Below are 19,486 nucleotides of genomic sequence, written 5' to 3' on the forward strand. Positions count from 1 at the left end.
TTTTATCGACATTTAAAGGATTTAGTAGTGCTTTTTTTTCTGAAAATGTTAGTGGTCGAATTATTCATTTGGATACATCACCTAATTAGGTACTTTTTAACACTATTCGTGTATTTTAAATTTAGTACATTTATTAATTTAACTTAAATTGAAATCAAATTTATAATAAAGCCAAAAATATGCTGCCTCTTCACACGAGGTGACTATTTTAAATAATATAAAACGGTTTTTATTGAAAAAAAAATTGGTGAAAACTAATAACAGATCCAAGAGCCAAGGCTATTCATATTCGTATTAAATATTTACTATTGACTACAGTTTCTCACCCTATTAATATAATAGGTGCTTAGAAGTCAAAGTATACTGAACAGATAAATAATTGTGTGATTAATCTTTAGACTTTCGTTCTCTTTTGATAAAATATGTTTGTATTAGAATACATAGTTGAATGCTGTTTATCATCTATTGTCATGGTATAATAAAAAATAAAAAAACATTAAACTTTGATATTTACTATACAATGTCTTTAATTACTATATACATAAGTAATGGCTTATATTTTGATTCGTTAAACATACTTCACACAAGTCTTGTAATACTTAAAACATCATTAAAATAAACATATAATAAAAATAATAAAATAATTTTGTGATTATTCTTTAGACTATCATTTTCTCTTGATAAAATATGTTTGTATTAGAATACATAGTTGAATGCTGTTTATCAGCTATTGTCGCGGTATAATAAAAAATAAAAAAAAAATTAAACTTTGATATTTACTATACAATGTCTTTAATTACTATATGTATAGGTAATGGCTTATATTCTTGATTCGTTAAACATATTTCATACAAGTCCTTTAATACTTAAAACATCATTAAAATAAACTGTTTCATATTTTCTGTATATGATAATAATGTGCTTATAATATAAACATATATTGGGCAACAAACTGTATAATTATTCATAATTATTAGATAACAGTAATTAACCGGATGTCCGGATGTACCAATAATTATCATTCTGAGCATTGATTCTATTCTAAATTTATCTTGGGATGTCATTGCAATTGGTTATTTCAGAATCTTTTTAACATCTTTATCAGTTCATTAATTTTCATAATTAATTCGCATGACTACAGTCGTGGTATTTGAGAACAAATGTGGGGGTTTACGCCTACTCTCATTTACAATGTATAAACAATACCTAACATCTTTATTGCTTCTGTACGAAGTCCATTATATACTTGTATGCATAAGTCTATTTAAAAATGTTAATCAGCTTCCTTCAGATGCCATCATCTTAAGATTTTTGATTTTAAGTAATTTAATCAATGGCTGCAAATACCGAAAGTTACATTATGTGACTTTATCAAAAATAAATCATTTATGTTATTTTTAGTGGGTAGTTCTATTTATATTTTTTAATATAATAACTAAAGTTGTTAAAATAGGTATTATGATTTAATTAATTAAAATAACCTAGTACCTATATGGCCAAATATAAAAAAAATAAGATACCTATATTTTTTTAATAAATTATCATGAATTCAATTAACTACTTAAATTACTAATGTAACTGTTTATTTTATATTTATAAAATTATAAATAAGCAGCATATATAAATATTATAATTTTTCATATTTTAATTAGGTACCTATAATATACCTAATTTGAAATAAGTAGGTACATTATTACATTTAGTAATAAACTATTAACTAATAACTAATTAAAATACCTACATTATATATGGCTAAATACATTGAGTAAGGAGTAAGTGGTAGGTACTATTATAACAATGCTACCATTGCTACCTACAAATAACAATAGCGCATAATATAACAATATATTTAGGTGTTATAATTACCTATATTATAATGTATAAGCATTATCAATGTTTTTGATTGAAGCGAAAAAGTATTGATTTTACAATGATGTATGTTTTTTTTAATAATTTGTTTCAGAAGCCACTTTTTATAGTACAACTAATGTTTCGATTTTAAACTTCAATATAATATATTCTAGTGAAAGTAATTGGTATTTTAGGGGTGAAAAGTGAAAATAATTTTCGGTAGTTTTTTATAATTAGTAAAAATAGTAAATTTTAAACAAAATCAGTTTTTGACAAAATTGATTTTCTTGTTTTGTTACAAAATTGTAATTTAAACAAATAACATAATAAAGTTCCTCATGAACTGTTATTATAACTATTTAAAAAAATTAAAGATACGTCATATTATTAAGATTTTTTTTAAGACATTTGAAGTTCAAATTTGGACGAGCAATCAGATGATTAAACAAAGAATAACAATTTTAGTTATTTTGTGAAAATTTGAAATATTATTCGCGAAGATCTGAATTATTATTCACGAAGATTTGAATTTTTTACGTGTATCATTTATTTAAATATCTAATTTCTTCCAATTTGAATTAAAAAGAACTACAAAAAAATTTGTTTACCTACCTAATATATTTTTCAATTTTTTTGATAACCAGTATAAACATAAACTGCTTATAAAGAAGTTAGTGTTAAATGTTCCAGGCTTACAACTATAAAAATTAAACATTTAATATATTTTGAACTACAAAATAATTTGTACATTTTCAACAAAAAGAGTCAAAATATTTTTTTTTAAATGTATATACCTATATAATATATATTATTTGTTGAAAATGTCATGTATTTTATAATTTAATTAAGTTTAATTTCAATAGATTTTGTTTTGCTTAATTAGGTCAGGTGTAAACACATCAAATATATAGTAAATACTACATGATTTTTTTATATCCACATTTTTTGTGTGATTTAGAATTTAGATTATTAATTCACGTGTGGGCTGAATGTGCTGAATAATCCTGTTTATACCTGATAACTCGAGGCTTTTAAGTTTTAGGTAATAATACATATAGATTATGGATAAATGGATAGTATATGTATTAATAATTTGATTTTATAATTTATACCAATATACCTACGTGTAAACAGTTTAACAGTAATATTTTATCTTAACTTTAACTCCATATTAAAAATAATATACAGATATTACAGATATACAGATATCGTTTTTGTCAGGTGTCATTGCGTTATAGGCTTACTTTTTTACTATAATAATAAATATTATACCTATTCAATGTTCATAATGAGTCATAATATGACAGCGTGCATATTATATAATATCTACCACTATTATAGCTGGTCCGATCAATAGCTGGCAAGGCGTATCGCGTACGAAAACAGAAAAGTTAAATAGGTAGGTACAGCCAATAGGTATTATAGTTTTTATTTAATATAATCTGTAGTATACTAGTATTATACACAAATACACAATAAATCTATTATAATACATTCTAGAATGTTAGACAGCAATACTTTTATAATATAATTAATTTAGGGCTCGGATTTTATAGCAAAATAAATCCTTAAAAAAGCATTTTAAGTAGCCAAAAAAAGCATTTATTAATTTAATTCTAAAAAAGCAAATTTCAATTACACATAAAATTAAATATTAAAAAAGGAATTCACAACCATATATTTAGTCAAGTTACTTTCATTGAAACTCATTCTATTGGGTGCTAATATATTTTTATACATAGAAAAAGACCTTTCCACGTCAACCGATGTAATCGGTGCATATTTCATATAAACTAAATCATTTGAATCATACTGTTCCACATTTACGTTTAGTGCAGTGCCATTATGAATACTATTGACTATTTGAAGTTCTGCCCATCCATTATTTTTTGAAAAAACACAATTGCACTTTTCTAAAATCAATTTCGATACTTCGCCATTAGCTTTCTCTAACGTTTGTTTTGCTTCTAACACAATACCTATACTTTTTGCCAAGGTTTCGCCTAAAAAATAATAATATATAAATACAGCAAATACTTGAAACAAAAATAAAAAATAAAAAATACCTCTTTTTTCTAATTGTGTAATTGCATGTGGTAAAAATCCAAAATTTGTTGTAGTGTAGACGATATTTGAATGTAGAGATTGATCTTTTATAAGCTCTTTTACAACATTTACACACTGGGCATTCTCGTTGAATTCTTCAACTGCACATTTTATTTCATTTAAATATGTGCAATAATATTCGACTGCTGTAATCCATGTACCCCAACGTGTAGTGATTGGTTTAGGTGGATTTGGAATATCCGGACATTTTTCATTTAAAATAGCGACCCGTTTTGGACATTTCAGAAATGTTTTTTTCATCTCGACAATCAGACGATCAACTTTTAGGAAATGTGCACGCACTTCTTCACACACATTATAGAGGGCATGAGCTAAGCATGTCACATGCAAAGCTTTTGGATACAGTGTTTGAATACAGCGGCCAGCTTTTTTCATATACGGCGCGGCATCCGAAACAAATAATAAAATGTCCTCATGATTAACATTATTTGGCCATAAAATATGCATAGATTTGTCAAATAATTGAAAAATAGTACTATGGTTCACTTTGTCTAAATATCCTGTGTGAATAAGATAAGTTTTACCAACATCTTTTGGTTTCAAAATACCAATAATGACATTAGCTACATTACGTCGCACACTGTCAATTGTTTCAAAATGCAAACCCATATTTTTTGGCCATTCACAGCATCGCGTATTTTAGTTATCATATTAGTGTAGCAAGAATCGAGGTATCCTTTTCGTAAAGTTGATTCATTTGGAATAGTTTTATTGCAATATTTTGAAAGAAATGACCGAAAATGTTCATTGTTTAATTTGTTTAGGGGGATATTCGCCGCTACAAATGCGGAACATAGGTCAGCATTAAAATCAGACTTACAAAATTGTTGAATGAATGGCTGAACTGCATTATGTTTTGCAGCTTCAAGTTTTTTCAATGCTTCTTTGTGTTTTTCTCTGCCAATATGTTGTTGAACGTTATATTTTTTATCCGAATTTATTTTGACTTCACACAATTTACAAAATATAATATTTCCGTCAGTCATAAGCACATTTTCACCGAATTCTCTTACGATTTTTTTTAATTTTAAATTTAAATTTTTAACTTTTGGCATTTTGACGATTAAAGAAATTATTTAGAACACTATACGTTTATACCTCACTGATTGTCGATTGATATTTACCGGCCAACTAAAGTATTAGCACGTGCTATAAAAATACGTAAGTATAATTCAGATAATTTTCTCTTTCCTTGAGTCGTAAATACAACTATAGATAATTGTAGATAAAACTATTTCGGCACAATAATGACAGTTATTTTATCAGTCATATATTTATTACTGGTTTTTTCACTGGTTTTATAATTTCTGGTAATACTAATATAGTCCAAGACGTATAATATACATAGAATAAAGCTAAGTTTTCAAGAAAAATATATAAAAATCAAGAAAAAATAACCAAATAGGGGAAAAGCAATAAAAAGCAGATTTTGTGGAAAAAAGCAAAAAAAAAGCAAAAAAAGCAAAAAAAGCAAAAAAAAGTTTACTTCATTAAAATCAGAACGATTCAAAACGTATTTATATAAAAGAATTATCTTTCTATCACACTTCTCTCAAAAGAAGCATTTGCTACAAAATCCGAGCCCTAAATTAATTATTAATTAAAAATTGTTTATAAGTTATAATAAGAATATATCGATATACCTAATAGCAAAATACAGATTTATTGAAACCAGATATTACTAATAAGCTCGAAATGCCGAAACAGAAAAATATAGAACTGAGTTCGTACAACTTTTTCATTTTTTAACAATGATAATTGTTGTGTTATTATCTTCCCATTGCCTAATAATTTTTTTTTTAAATTATAACTTACAAGTTATGTAATTATTACTAATATTTAAAAGTTTACAATAATTTTAGCTTAAATGCAATTTTATGCTTAAATAAATTAGATGCTCTATGGTTCATATTGTCATGTCGTGGATCTGATCTGCAGTTATGTTAGCGATAATAATGGAAACGAACTTAATAGTCTATATTAATTGACGGATGTTTAATTGTCGAATTGTAAACAAGGTGTTAATAATGTATAAACTAAAGTCGTCTAATGTTAACTTTTTACTGGTCAATGTACGATTAATAATTATAGACTTCCTTTTTTTTGTATAATATACGTGTACTGTTTACATAGGTAATTAATCATAGCTGTAAAATATTTAATAATTATTAGACATTTTTAAATAAGACTTCGAACTATCAACGGAAGACAGGAATATAATCATAATCAAATATTGGAGCACAATAAACTAGATACCTATATTATAAAAAACGTCAGTAAAATGTGAGCCTGTGGACTACGTTTAATGTTTATACATTTCAACCATATTTAAGTAAAATAAAGTATCTAGCTGATAATTCAGTATTATATTACTAATAAGGTCGAAATGCCGAAACAGAAAAATATAGAACTGAGTTCGTACAACTTTTTCATTTTTTAACAATGATAATTGTTGTGTTATTATCTTCCCATTGCCTAATAATTTTTTTTAAAAATTATAACTTTCAAGTTATGTAATTATTACTAATATTTAAAAGTTTACTATAATTTTAGCTTAAATGCAATTTTATGCTTAAATAAGTTAGATGCTCTATGGTTCATATTGTCATGCCGTGGATCTGATCTGCAGTTATGTTAGCGATAATAATAGAAACGAACTTATTAGTCTATATTAATTGACGGATGTTTAATTGTCGAATTGTAAACAAGGTGTTAATAATGTATAAACTAAAGTCGTCTTATGTTAACTTTTTACTGGTCAATGCACGATTATTAATTATAGACTTCCTTTTTTTTGTTTAATATACGTGTACTGTTTACATAGGTAATTAATCATAGCTGTAAAATATTTAATAATTATTAGAAATTTTTAAATAAGACTTCGAACTATTAACGGAAGACAGGAATATAATCATAATCAAATATTGGAGCACAATAAACTAGATATCTATATTATTAAAAACTTCAGTAAAACGTGGCCCTGTGGACTATGTTTAATGTTTATATATTTCAACCATATTTAAGTAAAATAAAGTATCTTAAATAAAAGTAAAATGTAAAATGTACCTAATACCTATATAATTCAGACATTTTATGTAGAATATATTATAAACTATTGTCATATAAGAAAAGAAGATTATATAATACCTACATATATTTTACATTGTGAAGCAATATACCTACCTACCTAAATATACTACATGTAGTTATATATTATGACTTATGAGTAATTTTATGTATTATAAGTAATACGTCTATAATGAAATTTAATATATATTTATAGGTTTTAATAATACTTAACAAATTAACTTATTAAATTAAACGAATATATTCGTGTTCTATATTATATTACAATAATAAAGAATAAAGTACTTAGCCCGGTATTATAGCCTATAGGTATAGCATAGGTAATATTTTAGGTACAGATTTATTTATGCATTGCACATACCTACTATATGAAAACCCAACCTAATCTTCTATGTAGTCAGTTGTAGGTTCAGTTTCTGAATGTAACACTAAACAGATATATATAGGTACTATAAATTACTAGTGAGTAATTACAATATTATCTACTATAGTCTATAAATACTGCAATACACGTATACAGACATAATGTATAACCTTCATAATACAATATTATATGTATTATTATTTGGTAATATATAAAACCATTTTATGCAACAATCAAGGCAAAACAGTTGTTGAATGAAAAAATATTTTGAGTTTATATTACGTTAGAATGGTTTGTTAGAAAAAAATCAACTGCACTAAAAATTTTCAAAGACTAGTCTTTTATAGTTTGATAATTTTATAAACTATTTAATTACAAATATTTGAACAAGTACTTTATTATATTATTATAGTACTTTATAGAATAACTTTACTCTTTTAAACTCATATCTCATATACTCATACCTCCAAAAAGTATTATACATTATAATATTAAAAATATTTTTTTTATGTCATTTCAAAACCATAATTTTGTATAAAACATTTTTATTGTTATCTATTGTTTTTTAAATTTTTTATTTGCTTAAATAACAACAAATATTTTTAATATTTCATATCCCGAAGGAGTGTTTTTTGCTGACGATTTAAATTTAAATATTCAATATATCGTATAAAAATCTAATTTCTTATGAGTAGATATAATTTCTTTTATACCTAAAGTTATATAAAAATTCTAGGTAATGGACGAACATTTTGCGGAGTATTAGAAGTATATATTCGCTTCATTCATGAATTTTAGATCTACCCTTTTAGATCTACTTAAAACAAAATTTAGGATTTAAATGCACATTAAATTTTTTACTTTCTTAATTTTTAATCAAGTAAGTATGGTAATTGAAATCAAAAATGTCTGAATTTTTAAAACTGTAAACATTTTTGTTAAATAGGAAAATGATAAAAATAAAACTCAGTTGTATTGAGTAGGTGGATAATTAAGCTAACTTTAACATAAAATATTAATGAGAGAGATCTGATATCACACCAAAGCGGTATAACGATTTAAACCCACAAAAACGACGGCGTGAACTGTACAAAAATTTCTATTTTTTAATTTTTCTCCAAAACTATTATAGTTAAAAAGTTGGTCGATAGCTCATTAAAAAGGGATTATCATGTAGATACAAAATGTGAGATCAAAAAAAATTATTTGATTTTTCACAGTTGAAAAAATGTTATTTTTGCTAGATTTTCATTGTGGATTATGGAAATTGGAGAACGGATTTTGTTATTTAGAGTCTTGTTAGATTCACATTGGCTAGGAGAAGTGCTGTGAAGATTTTCAGAACTTTATCTTCAATCGTTAACTCACTACAAAGCTATAAAGCTAAAAAACATAAAAACGACCAATAAAATGTATTTTAATTTTTTTTTAAAAGCTCTGTAGTGAATTAACCATAAAAGATAAAGTTCTGAAAATCTTCACTGCACTTCTCCTAGCCAATGTGAATCTAACAAGTCCCCAAACAACAAAACCCACTCTCCGGTTTCAGAGATCTGTCTCACTAAATGAAAATGAAAATAAAATACATTATACATACATATCGCATACAATTAATACATTTTTTAAAAATTGAAAATCAAGAAAGTTTACATGCCGATCTCTTCTCGACTTGTCAATCGTTTTCATAGATATTTGATTATCGTTTTAGTAAAAATTTGTTTCATATCATATTAGATGAACAAATTTATTTTTGGATTATTTAGAATTTTTTAATTCTAGTTATTCTTTAGTTTTTAATGGAATTTTTGTAATTTTTTAGGATATTTTAAACAAAAATGTTGATTTAAAATTTATAATTCAAGATTCTAACAGATTATAACTTGTCTATATAAATTCTTTTATTAACATAAGTAATTAAAATTGATGTAATTTAAAATTCTGTGCAATCGGAAATATTATAGGTTTATGTACAACAGTACCTGGGTAACTTAACACAATAATACTTTTTAATAACAGTATATGTATACAACCAAAAAAACAAAACTACAGTTATTATGCTTCTATAAACAGAATTTTTTTAAATGGTAATTCTATTAAAAACTTTGACTTTTTTTTTGATCCACCGAGCAAGTTAAAAAATGTTCTAAATAATCACTTATAATATTATATTATGTTAAACATTTATGTTCGATTGTGTTTCAATTTAATATGTATTTAATTGAGATTATTGTTTAAATTGCTTACTTTATATTATCTGTATTTACTCGATATATCTGTACTCTTTGCCCTTAAGGGCGTTATTATTTGTTGTACATTTTCTTATTTACAGTAAATTATTATTATTATAAATAAATCAAATTTGCCAATCGGTATCATTAGGTATACTCGATTTAATTAATACGACGTCAAATTTTCATTATAAATAATTAAAATAATATTTTTATATGTAAAACTTATGTTAAATTTTAGAGATTAAAAAATTATGTTAAACATTTTGTATTTTTTATATTTTTATTAATATAATTAATTTTTTAGTATATTATTTTAAATATATAGGACATTAATGAATTTCATATGGAGCATTGAATTTCTTACCTCTACTTATATCTCACGAGCAATGAAAATTCAATACAATGTATTTCGTATAAGTTAAAATTACCTATACCGGCTATACCTTAAATTTAAAAATATCCGAAAAGAATTGTGTCAATGTATATAGGTATTTAGGCATAATTTTGGTTTTATAACTTATTATTATTATTATTATTAATAACTATAATTATAGTAGCTCTACGCACAACGCAGTAACAACATACGTAACTATTTTATAGGTATAACCAGGGCATAAAATAAATGTTTAAAATCAACCCCTTGCACCACTAAAAATTGTTAATTTAAATTCGATTGTAGTTCTGGTTGTTATTGTCATAAAATATATTATATAATATTCTTTCCCTAATATGGCTTTATGGTCTTTCCATAAAATGTAAAATCAATACATATAGGACATAGCCATTATGTATTATATAATACGTAGGTACAGCCGAACAGGGTAGATACTTATAGATGATATACTGTTATAGTATATCATCATGACCAAAATATTAACACTAGTTATTAGTTATCGTTAGACAAGTATTATTAATTAAATAAAAAGTATTGTACAGTTGTGTCAACTGCTAAATTGCACAATCATAATTGTGCCTTAGTGCCTTATTAATGCTTATCAATTATTTTTATTTCTAGATTGACTGATGATTATTTATTTATTTAAATTATTTTTTTGCTCAACCTACTCAACCCATGGCGATACAACGAGACGAGGCTAGTGCGTCCCGCCAATATCTTATTCAAACTTACAAATTATTTAAGTACTTATTGTAATAAATTATTTGTTTAGGACATTGGTGCCTCGGAAGCACGTCTACGAGACCTGTAAGGCTGTAAATATATAAAGGGGAATTATTGGCTATCGCTATAGCTTGAAAAATTTTATTAATCGATAGATTAAACAGGTACTTGAAACAGATACATATTATTATTTATGTACATATATATTATATTATTATATAATATATCTGCTATCCGCAGTACTTATTTTAGTATGAAAATCATTAATAATTGTATTATTATTTTATTTTTATACCAATTATTATTTTAAATGCCTACCTATACTAAAACCAAAGTAATAAACAATTACTTTCATATAATTTTCGTTTCAATTTATTATTGTTATAAATTTAAATTATAATTTATATCATGATAAGTAGCCTACTACTCCCTACTCGACACATTCCGATTTGTATACACAATATAGGTACATTAAAAATGTAATCACAATGTAAATATTATATTGAAATATCGAAAAGATAAATACGTAGTACAAAAAAAAAATCAAAAAGAAATAAGGTTAGTATTTACATAATGTTATATTATTGTACAGCGCGATTCTTTTATCATGAATCACTCATTATTTCAAAAAGTATTTACGTTTTTGAAAATATTTTTTAACATTATTTCAAGTTGTTAAAAAATCAACGTTTTTAAAAAAAAATAAATTTTTAAATATTTTTTATCCTAAATTTTTTTTAAGTTGTTTACTTTTTTGAATGACAACATAGAGTTTTAAAATTTCATATTCCAAAGCAGAATAATTTTTTGAGTATTTTGATACATAAAAGTCGAATTTAGGGTGAGTAGTTTATGAGTTATACGTATTTAAAGTTTAGACAAGTGGAGTAGTGGACAAACATTATGCGGGGTAGCACAGTACCACTTAAATGCGTATAACTCATAAACTGCTCGTCCTAAATTCGACTTTTATGTATTAAAATACTCAAAAAATTATTCTGCTTTGGAATATGAAATTAAAACTCTATGTTGTCATTCAAAAAAGTAAAAAAATTAAGGATAAAAAATATTTAGAAATATATTTTTTTTAAAAATACGTTGATTTCTTACAACTTGAAACAATGTAAGAAAATATTTTTAAAAACATGAATACTTTTTGAAATAATGAGTGGTTCGTGATAAAGAATCACTCCGTATTGTTATCAATTATTTTTATTTCTAGATTTGAGGAACGACAAACAATTAATAGAAACACTGGCCTTCGAAAAGTTTTTACATGCGAATATTCCACTTAATTATCCTGAAATATCATTTCAAATGTATAATGACTTAACAAATATAGACAGATTATAATATTTGCAAAAGTATTAAATATAATAAAACTACAGGTCCACAGGTCCAAAAATGTGTAAACACGCGATTAGTTTGTCTATAAATATGAGGTTGTATCAAATTTTCGTACAGTTACTCGTACACTTAATACTAGTAAGCTTTTTGAACGTTTGCAAAAATGGCATTCAATATACACATATCTGGACCAAAAGTGATTATGCATAATAAAACAATAGCAGAAATGTTCGTGGATCAATTGAATAACAACGAAGGTCTTTTTGGTGTAAGTTATTTGATATTTTACTATACTTACGCATCACATATACAGTACTTTACATACATTTATAATATAATATATACCTATTATGTATTTTAGTATTTATATGTTTTAATGTTTATCAAATCCATGTACAGATCGACTGTTCTACCGGTAAAGAGTACGGTTATCCAAATTTGAAAAAAGACGTTTTGGCAATGGCTACTGCATTTAAAAAACATGATTTTGGACACGGAGACGTCGTGATGATTACGGACTATGGCTCGTACGAAGCGCAAGTAGTTCTGTTAGCTGGGATTTTGATCGGAGCAACTATAGCTGCGTTGGATCACAACTTAAGAAAAAGTAATAGTAATGATTTGATTTAGTACAATATTATATAGTTTGATTTGTTTCGTTTTATTTATCATTAATGATGTTTTATAGGTGTCTTGATAGCGCTCATTGACGAGTCCAAGCCAAGCGTATTATTTTGTAATACACTTAGTATAAGTACAATAACAGATGTTTTAAATAATATTACGCATCAACCGATACTGAAGATTTCTACCATGGTTCGTGACGGCTTTACTACATATTCGAGTATCGTTGTTGCGGCGGAAGAAATTTTGTACGTCCGTCCGATAAAATCAAAAAATCCAATAGGTCCATGTGCTATTATATATTCGAGTGGTACTACAGGAACCCCGAAAGGAATTTATTTGTCTGATGACGCCATGAAATCAGCTTTAATATCATTCAAGCAGTGAGTATTTAAATTAAATGAGTCAGTCGATCAGTGCATGAGTTTAAAAAAAATATTGTTAAAATTTAACGTGATTAAGTGATTTGGCATGATTCTATTATGACATTAAATGTTTTAAGGTCATTAATGGAAGAACCTATTGAAAATAAATTTATGATCACTTCTCCTATATTTTGGTACACGGGAATTTTATTAATGATGCTCGGTATTCATTTTGGCAAACCAAGACTATTTTTCTCGACAAAATCAACCACTGAACAAATACTTGGTTCAATAGAAAAATTTAAAGTAAGCAGTAAATACTATTATTTTTTCTTACTATACTATAAATATTAAATAACGGCTTATATTTTTTAAGTTACAATATATTTTATATGTATAATTAGGTTATAGATAGATAACGCTAAATCAAATACATAATATATATATATATACACGCATTTAATATAATAGTGCGTTATAGAATATATCATACCTATTATACGATATGATTTAGCTATGTTTATGTGTTATTTAGCCAACATTTATGATGACTGGTGTAGCTACAATCAATGAAATGATGTCCTGTCAAATGGCAAATGGCCACAAGTTTAATATACAGAGTTTAAGGACATGCGTAGTTGGTGGATCTTCGATGCGAGCAGATCTACAAAAGACAGTAGTAAACAATTTACTACAGGGAAGGATACCGATTAAACAAGGGTACGGTGCATCTGAACAAGGTATTATAGCGGTTTGGTCGATGGATTCGGATATAGATACCGTCAGAGACGGATCTGTCGGGAGACCAGCAGCTGGTATTAAAATCAAAGTTAGTCGAATAAAACAATTGTTTGTCGTGGTTATTAATAAATTAATAATTATATTTTAAATATCGTTTTTAGGTCGTTAGCTTGGAAACTGGCGAATGTGTTGGCCCAAATACTGAAGGCGAAATTCGTATTAAATCGGTGTCCAACATGATGGGATATGTCAATGACATGAAAAAAACGATTTGTTCGTACGACGAGGACGGTTGGTTCAGGAGCGGTGATATTGGATACTATACGGACGATTGCTGTTTGTTCATTGTCGGTCGGATTAAAGAGATGATGACTTACAAAGACCAGAGGGTACGATGAGATATTCAATTTAGAATTTCGATTGAAAAACGTGTGATATTCTTAAAATCACACTATTACATATTATATACTTACATAATAATATATATTATATAAATGTCCATAGATCGCTCCAATCGACATAGAAACCGTTTTGTTAAGTCATCCTGCCGTACTCGATGCCGGAGTGACGGGAAAATACAGTATTCACGGAGATTTGTTGATAGGAGTTGTCAAAGTCAAATCTGGTCAAAATGTCGCACCCGACGTACTCGTATCGTATGTCAATGGTAAGATTCTACAGTCATGGATAATAATAGGTCCCGCCGAAATGTGTTTAGTTTCTTGTTGTCAAGATTTTTGTAAATATTTTTCAGATAGAGTGAAAGACTACGAGAGACTGCGTGGCGGTATTATATTCGTAGACGACGTGCCTAGATCTCCAGCCGGTAAATTGAAACGAGAAGAACTTCTTAAGCTCGTACAATAATTGTATTTACATATAATTCATTATTACTAATAAAAAAAACATAACAGTATAATATGGAATTTTTTTTTCGCGATCCACAGATGGTTTACGGTTTACGTATAATAATATATACAATAATTAAAAGGAAATAGGTAGTCCTATACGGTTATACGAACTGTAGGTAATAAGTAGATAAACTGTATAATATAGTATAAGTATTGCATACTTGTATTTTCATATTTAATAAAAGTAAAAATTATTATAGTGGAGTAATTACTAAGCAGTTCTCAAATATTGAAAAATTAAGCAACATTTAACCAAGTTAAAAATCTAAAAATCTTAAAAGCTGAATTTTATCCAAAAGATTTTATCAGTTAAAAAGTTCCGCTGTTTATAAAATTAATTGATTAATAAAATCAAACTAATTATTGCAGAATACCATTAAATATGAATACATGAATTCACGGCATTAAATGATACCCACAGTATCTACAGTAGAAAAGATGATCAATTTTGTCAATAAATATGAAAATAAATTTTAATCTTAATTTTAATTATAAAAAAAATATACCTATATGTATATTATACTATAAAATTGTATAGGAAATTTTATAAATTTTTAATTTCATAAGTTTGCTAATTTATTAAAATTTTATAAAAATGTACGCAAATACTTAATAATGATGAATTACAAAATATTTTTCGTACTGTCGTATGATATGTGATGACTGATGAGTATTGAATAATGAATAATAATACAAATGCGTAAGTTACGCATTTATATTTATGCATAACACTGTAGATAGGTATAGTCAATAGACAATAGTCATAAATCATAATATTCTAGTCATAGACTCGTAATGATGGCTCACAAATTATAGGATTTAAGTTTGACAAAGTAAGTAATCAGTTTTCATACCAGCCACTATTGTAGGTATATTTGTATTTTTTATTATTATTTATGAATAAGTATTTATATTCTATAAATTATTATTTATTTTTATATTAATATAAAAGATATATATAAAGAAGAACGAATTGCAGTAAAAATAACTATAGATGCTGTTATAGGATAACCAGCCAAATAACCTGGCTTCGCTCGTGTGTTAAATAATCGCGATTTGTTTATAAATTGATTATTTTATTATAATTTATAATTAAACTATTTAAAGCCTAGTCATATAATGTATAATATTTTTTGTAATTTGACTTAATTTATGATAATTATAACTGAAATTACAAATAAAATGAAATTGGAAATAATAAGAGCGATGATTTTTTATAATGGTCTCATTTTTGGCCTTGTGAAAAAAAATCTTTAAATTATTTAAATGACACCCTAAAAATCCGTAACCTTTAAAGTTTAAATAAAAATCCCCTCTCCTTCCACCCAGACAAAAAAAAAAATCAAAAATCGGGTGATGTGGTGACACTCAAAAGAGTATTTAGAACATCTCTATGAAAAATAATTGGAAAAAAGTTAAATAGTTTCGTTACAAAATTGAAACATAAAAAATGGCCTTTTCTAATTATATATATATATAAGGATAGCATTTTTTACACAAGATATATGGATATATATTATGTGAATTGATTTATATATTATCAATACCCACATACGTGGTATTTTTGATACAATATGTTAGTTCCTACTAAATTGTACATAATACATAGACAGTAATAAAATTAAAATATGTTGCGTAATAAAAATACATTATTCAGTCTTCACTAAACTATGTAAGCTATCAATATATTAAATAGTTGATATGTGGTTGAAATCTTTGATTTTGTATAAGTTAATATTGATTTTTATTTTATATCGATATCAAGCATCAGAAAATAAAAAATACAATGAATAATTATTATATAATAATAATAAATGTATACGACATTTGTATGTGTATGTGTATATTGTTAAAAATGCAATACTCAAATAGAAAATAGCAGTCATAACTCACAAGTAAACAAAAAAGACATCTAGACCTAATTTGAGTACAATTTATAAAATACTCGTAAAATTAAAAAATGTGGTTACAATTTGCACAGTTTGTTGGTTATTTTTTAAGGCCTAAACATTTTATAAAATAAGATTTCAATTATTATAATTTATAGATACGTATCTAATTTTTGTCGCCATTAGAAATTATATAATATTATATTACTTATTAGGTAATTATCTTATTTTTGTAGGTGTGACGTTGTGCAAGTATTAACTTTAATGAGTCATGACATATTGACATCTTATTTTATCTTTAAAAAAATAAATTAACGTAGGTATAATTATGTATAGTTTTACTTTTTACTGTTTTACCTGTTAGACTTGAGTAGAAACATTATATTTTTTTGTAATAATTAGGTGTATGGTACTTAAATAAAATACTTAATATTAATAAACATTGTTTTGATATCACTATTCTTTCCAGGGACGGATCCTGGAGGGCCTAGGGACCCAGGCCCTCAGATATTTTATTTTTCTCTATTAAAAATCTAAACTTCCTTTATCATAATATTGTCGCTATATATATTAAATAATCAATAATTACCTATACCTACTGGCTACTATTATTACAAAATGTTTAAATTATTAATAAAGTACCTATATTACCTATAATATAATTGTATTTGTATTGTAAAAAAAATGTTGTCCTCAGATGGTCAAATCTTTGCTCTGGATCCGTACCTGATTCTTTCTCGTGTTCAGTCTCTGGTATTTCTGTAGTTTGTGTTCGTTATGTCTAAACTTTATAAGACGCATACATGAATACATGATACATGTATGAATTGGTTGAAATGGTGGTTACGAAAATTGTCCACAAAATATGAATTATTTTACTTAACCAATGCTGATATTTTATAGGTCAGTACTGTTAGATATAAATTTTTTTTATTAATGAACTTAGTAAAATAATATAATAAATTAAAATTATAGTTTAAAATGTTAAAAACTGCAGGCACGTATACATAATAACAATTTATTTGTTGTAATTGCAGATTGATTTTTATTGTATCAAGACACTACTGAAATAATAATAAATTAGCTTATATTAGATATTAATTAACTTTAAAGAATATAAATGAAAATGTATAAGATTGCAATGTATATAGTATAGTTATTAAAATAGTATCTTCTTCATTAAAGACCCGTATTTAAATTGTAGACGATATACGTAATTAACTATTTAAATATAATGCAATTACTTACAAACTAATATACTATAAATTAATATAAATATATATATATATAAGCATACAATATGCAACTAATATATATTTATTTATAATAATTAATAGGTAATACTGTGTAAATATTATAGATAAAATAATAATTAGGTAGGTACTTATGTCATTTGTTTCGCAAATGAAATTATTTAATGTTTATTTAAACCGTTCTATAATTATATACTTATATTCATAGTTTAGGCTTTTAAATTGTAACACTAAGTGCACTCAAACATAATATGGAATAATATAACATCATATTTTATTACTTTACTATGGTGTTTATATTCTACTGAGACTGTTGAGTGCAGTAATATACCTAATTAAATTATTATGCCTATTATATACACGATTACTGTATCTACAATCAATAGTACCCTATGCATTTGTCTGTTTTTCAGACTCATTTCATTTTAATATTGGTGCCTAATGCGTAATGCCTATTGGCTATTACAGTAGTATTAGTATTGATCAGTGATGGCGTGACATTATTTTTCCTAGTGCAGCGATATTTTAATAATATAACGTAGGGTAATTAATATTTGCTTAAGTATACTAGGTCTGACTACGTGAAAGTATAAATTACAGAATAGGCTAACCGTCTAGCCACCTAGGTCCTGGAGACTGGAGTCATTGGGATACTCATCCTCATTTTTGCATGAGGCGGTCGCCTTATAAAATAGCTAGGTATTCACGCCACCACTGGTATTTATTATAGAATATAGAACTATTCTATAATCAATAGACTTTATTAATACTTTGGTACAATAAAAAAATGTTTTTTTCCCCTTGACGAGAAAGGTTGAACCGTGTACTTAGATAGCAATTACAAATTTACACGTGTTTAAAAATATAGGTAAATAAAAAGTTGTACATATTAAAAATCTATCAAGTATATAATCAATGAATATAATGTAATTTGTAGGTTTAAGTACTTATTATACCTTAGTACACATTAATAAGTTAGTAAATACTAAAATATTATTAAACATATTATCCCGTCAATTTGTATAACTTTATTAATGTACACATAAATCATAATACATTGTAAATACGCTTTAGTTTATAGACTGTATAAAGTATAAACTGATAACTACTATAGACTTTATAATAGATATTCAGTGTTCACGGTATTCATAATTGTTTTACAAGTAATAATAAACTAACCATGCATAAAATATGTACAATATGGCAATATACCTAACAAATTATTCATAATCTAATTATTACATACATAGATTGTTCCTTCTTCGAATCTTATCGATAGTCATCCCATCATTCCAAGTATGTATATATTAATACAACTGACTAAGATAATCTGTGTTAATAATATATATTTTTCCATTTTAATTTTAATTTCAATTTCCAACGAAATAGTTTCTACTCGTTATAATGGTCATGAATAATTGGTAATAACTTAGTACCAACTACATACAACAACGAACAAGAATCGCAGTTAACGAGTTATATGTACTTACTTATGTCCCGACGAAATTTCTCGTACACGAATTGTGTCCCAAGTCCAAACTGTTTTATGAAATTCTACACAAGCTGTGTGCAGTGT

The 19,486-nt window shown here is 25.8% G+C and overlaps 1 protein-coding gene across 1 annotated transcript; it reads left to right on the plus strand.

The window, feature by feature from the left end:
• The first annotated feature begins 12,022 nt into the window (after positions 1–12,022).
• On the plus strand, positions 12,023–14,776 carry LOC132926629 (uncharacterized). The gene is made up of 8 exons (XM_060991003.1): positions 12,023–12,395; positions 12,527–12,734; positions 12,816–13,134; positions 13,254–13,422; positions 13,652–13,945; positions 14,019–14,246; positions 14,362–14,524; positions 14,612–14,776. Exons 1-8 carry the CDS (start codon positions 12,291–12,293, stop codon positions 14,722–14,724), a joined length of 1,599 nt encoding a protein of 532 aa, XP_060846986.1. The 5' UTR covers positions 12,023–12,290; the 3' UTR covers positions 14,725–14,776.
• The last annotated feature ends 4,710 nt before the right edge of the window (positions 14,777–19,486 follow it).

This window comes from Rhopalosiphum padi, chromosome 3 (assembly GCF_020882245.1).
Source record: "Rhopalosiphum padi isolate XX-2018 chromosome 3, ASM2088224v1, whole genome shotgun sequence".
In the NCBI taxonomy this organism is placed as follows: domain Eukaryota; kingdom Metazoa; phylum Arthropoda; class Insecta; order Hemiptera; family Aphididae; genus Rhopalosiphum; species Rhopalosiphum padi.

Coding starts and splice junctions, on each gene's coding strand:
- LOC132926629 (XM_060991003.1), top strand. CDS start 12,291: ATGGCATTCAATATACACATATCTGGACCAAAAGTGATTATGCATAAT. Junction 12,396..12,526: donor ACAACGAAGGTCTTTTTGGT/GTAAGTTATTTG, acceptor ATCCATGTACAG/ATCGACTGTTCTACCGGTAA. Junction 13,423..13,651: donor GTTCAATAGAAAAATTTAAA/GTAAGCAGTAAA, acceptor TGTGTTATTTAG/CCAACATTTATGATGACTGG.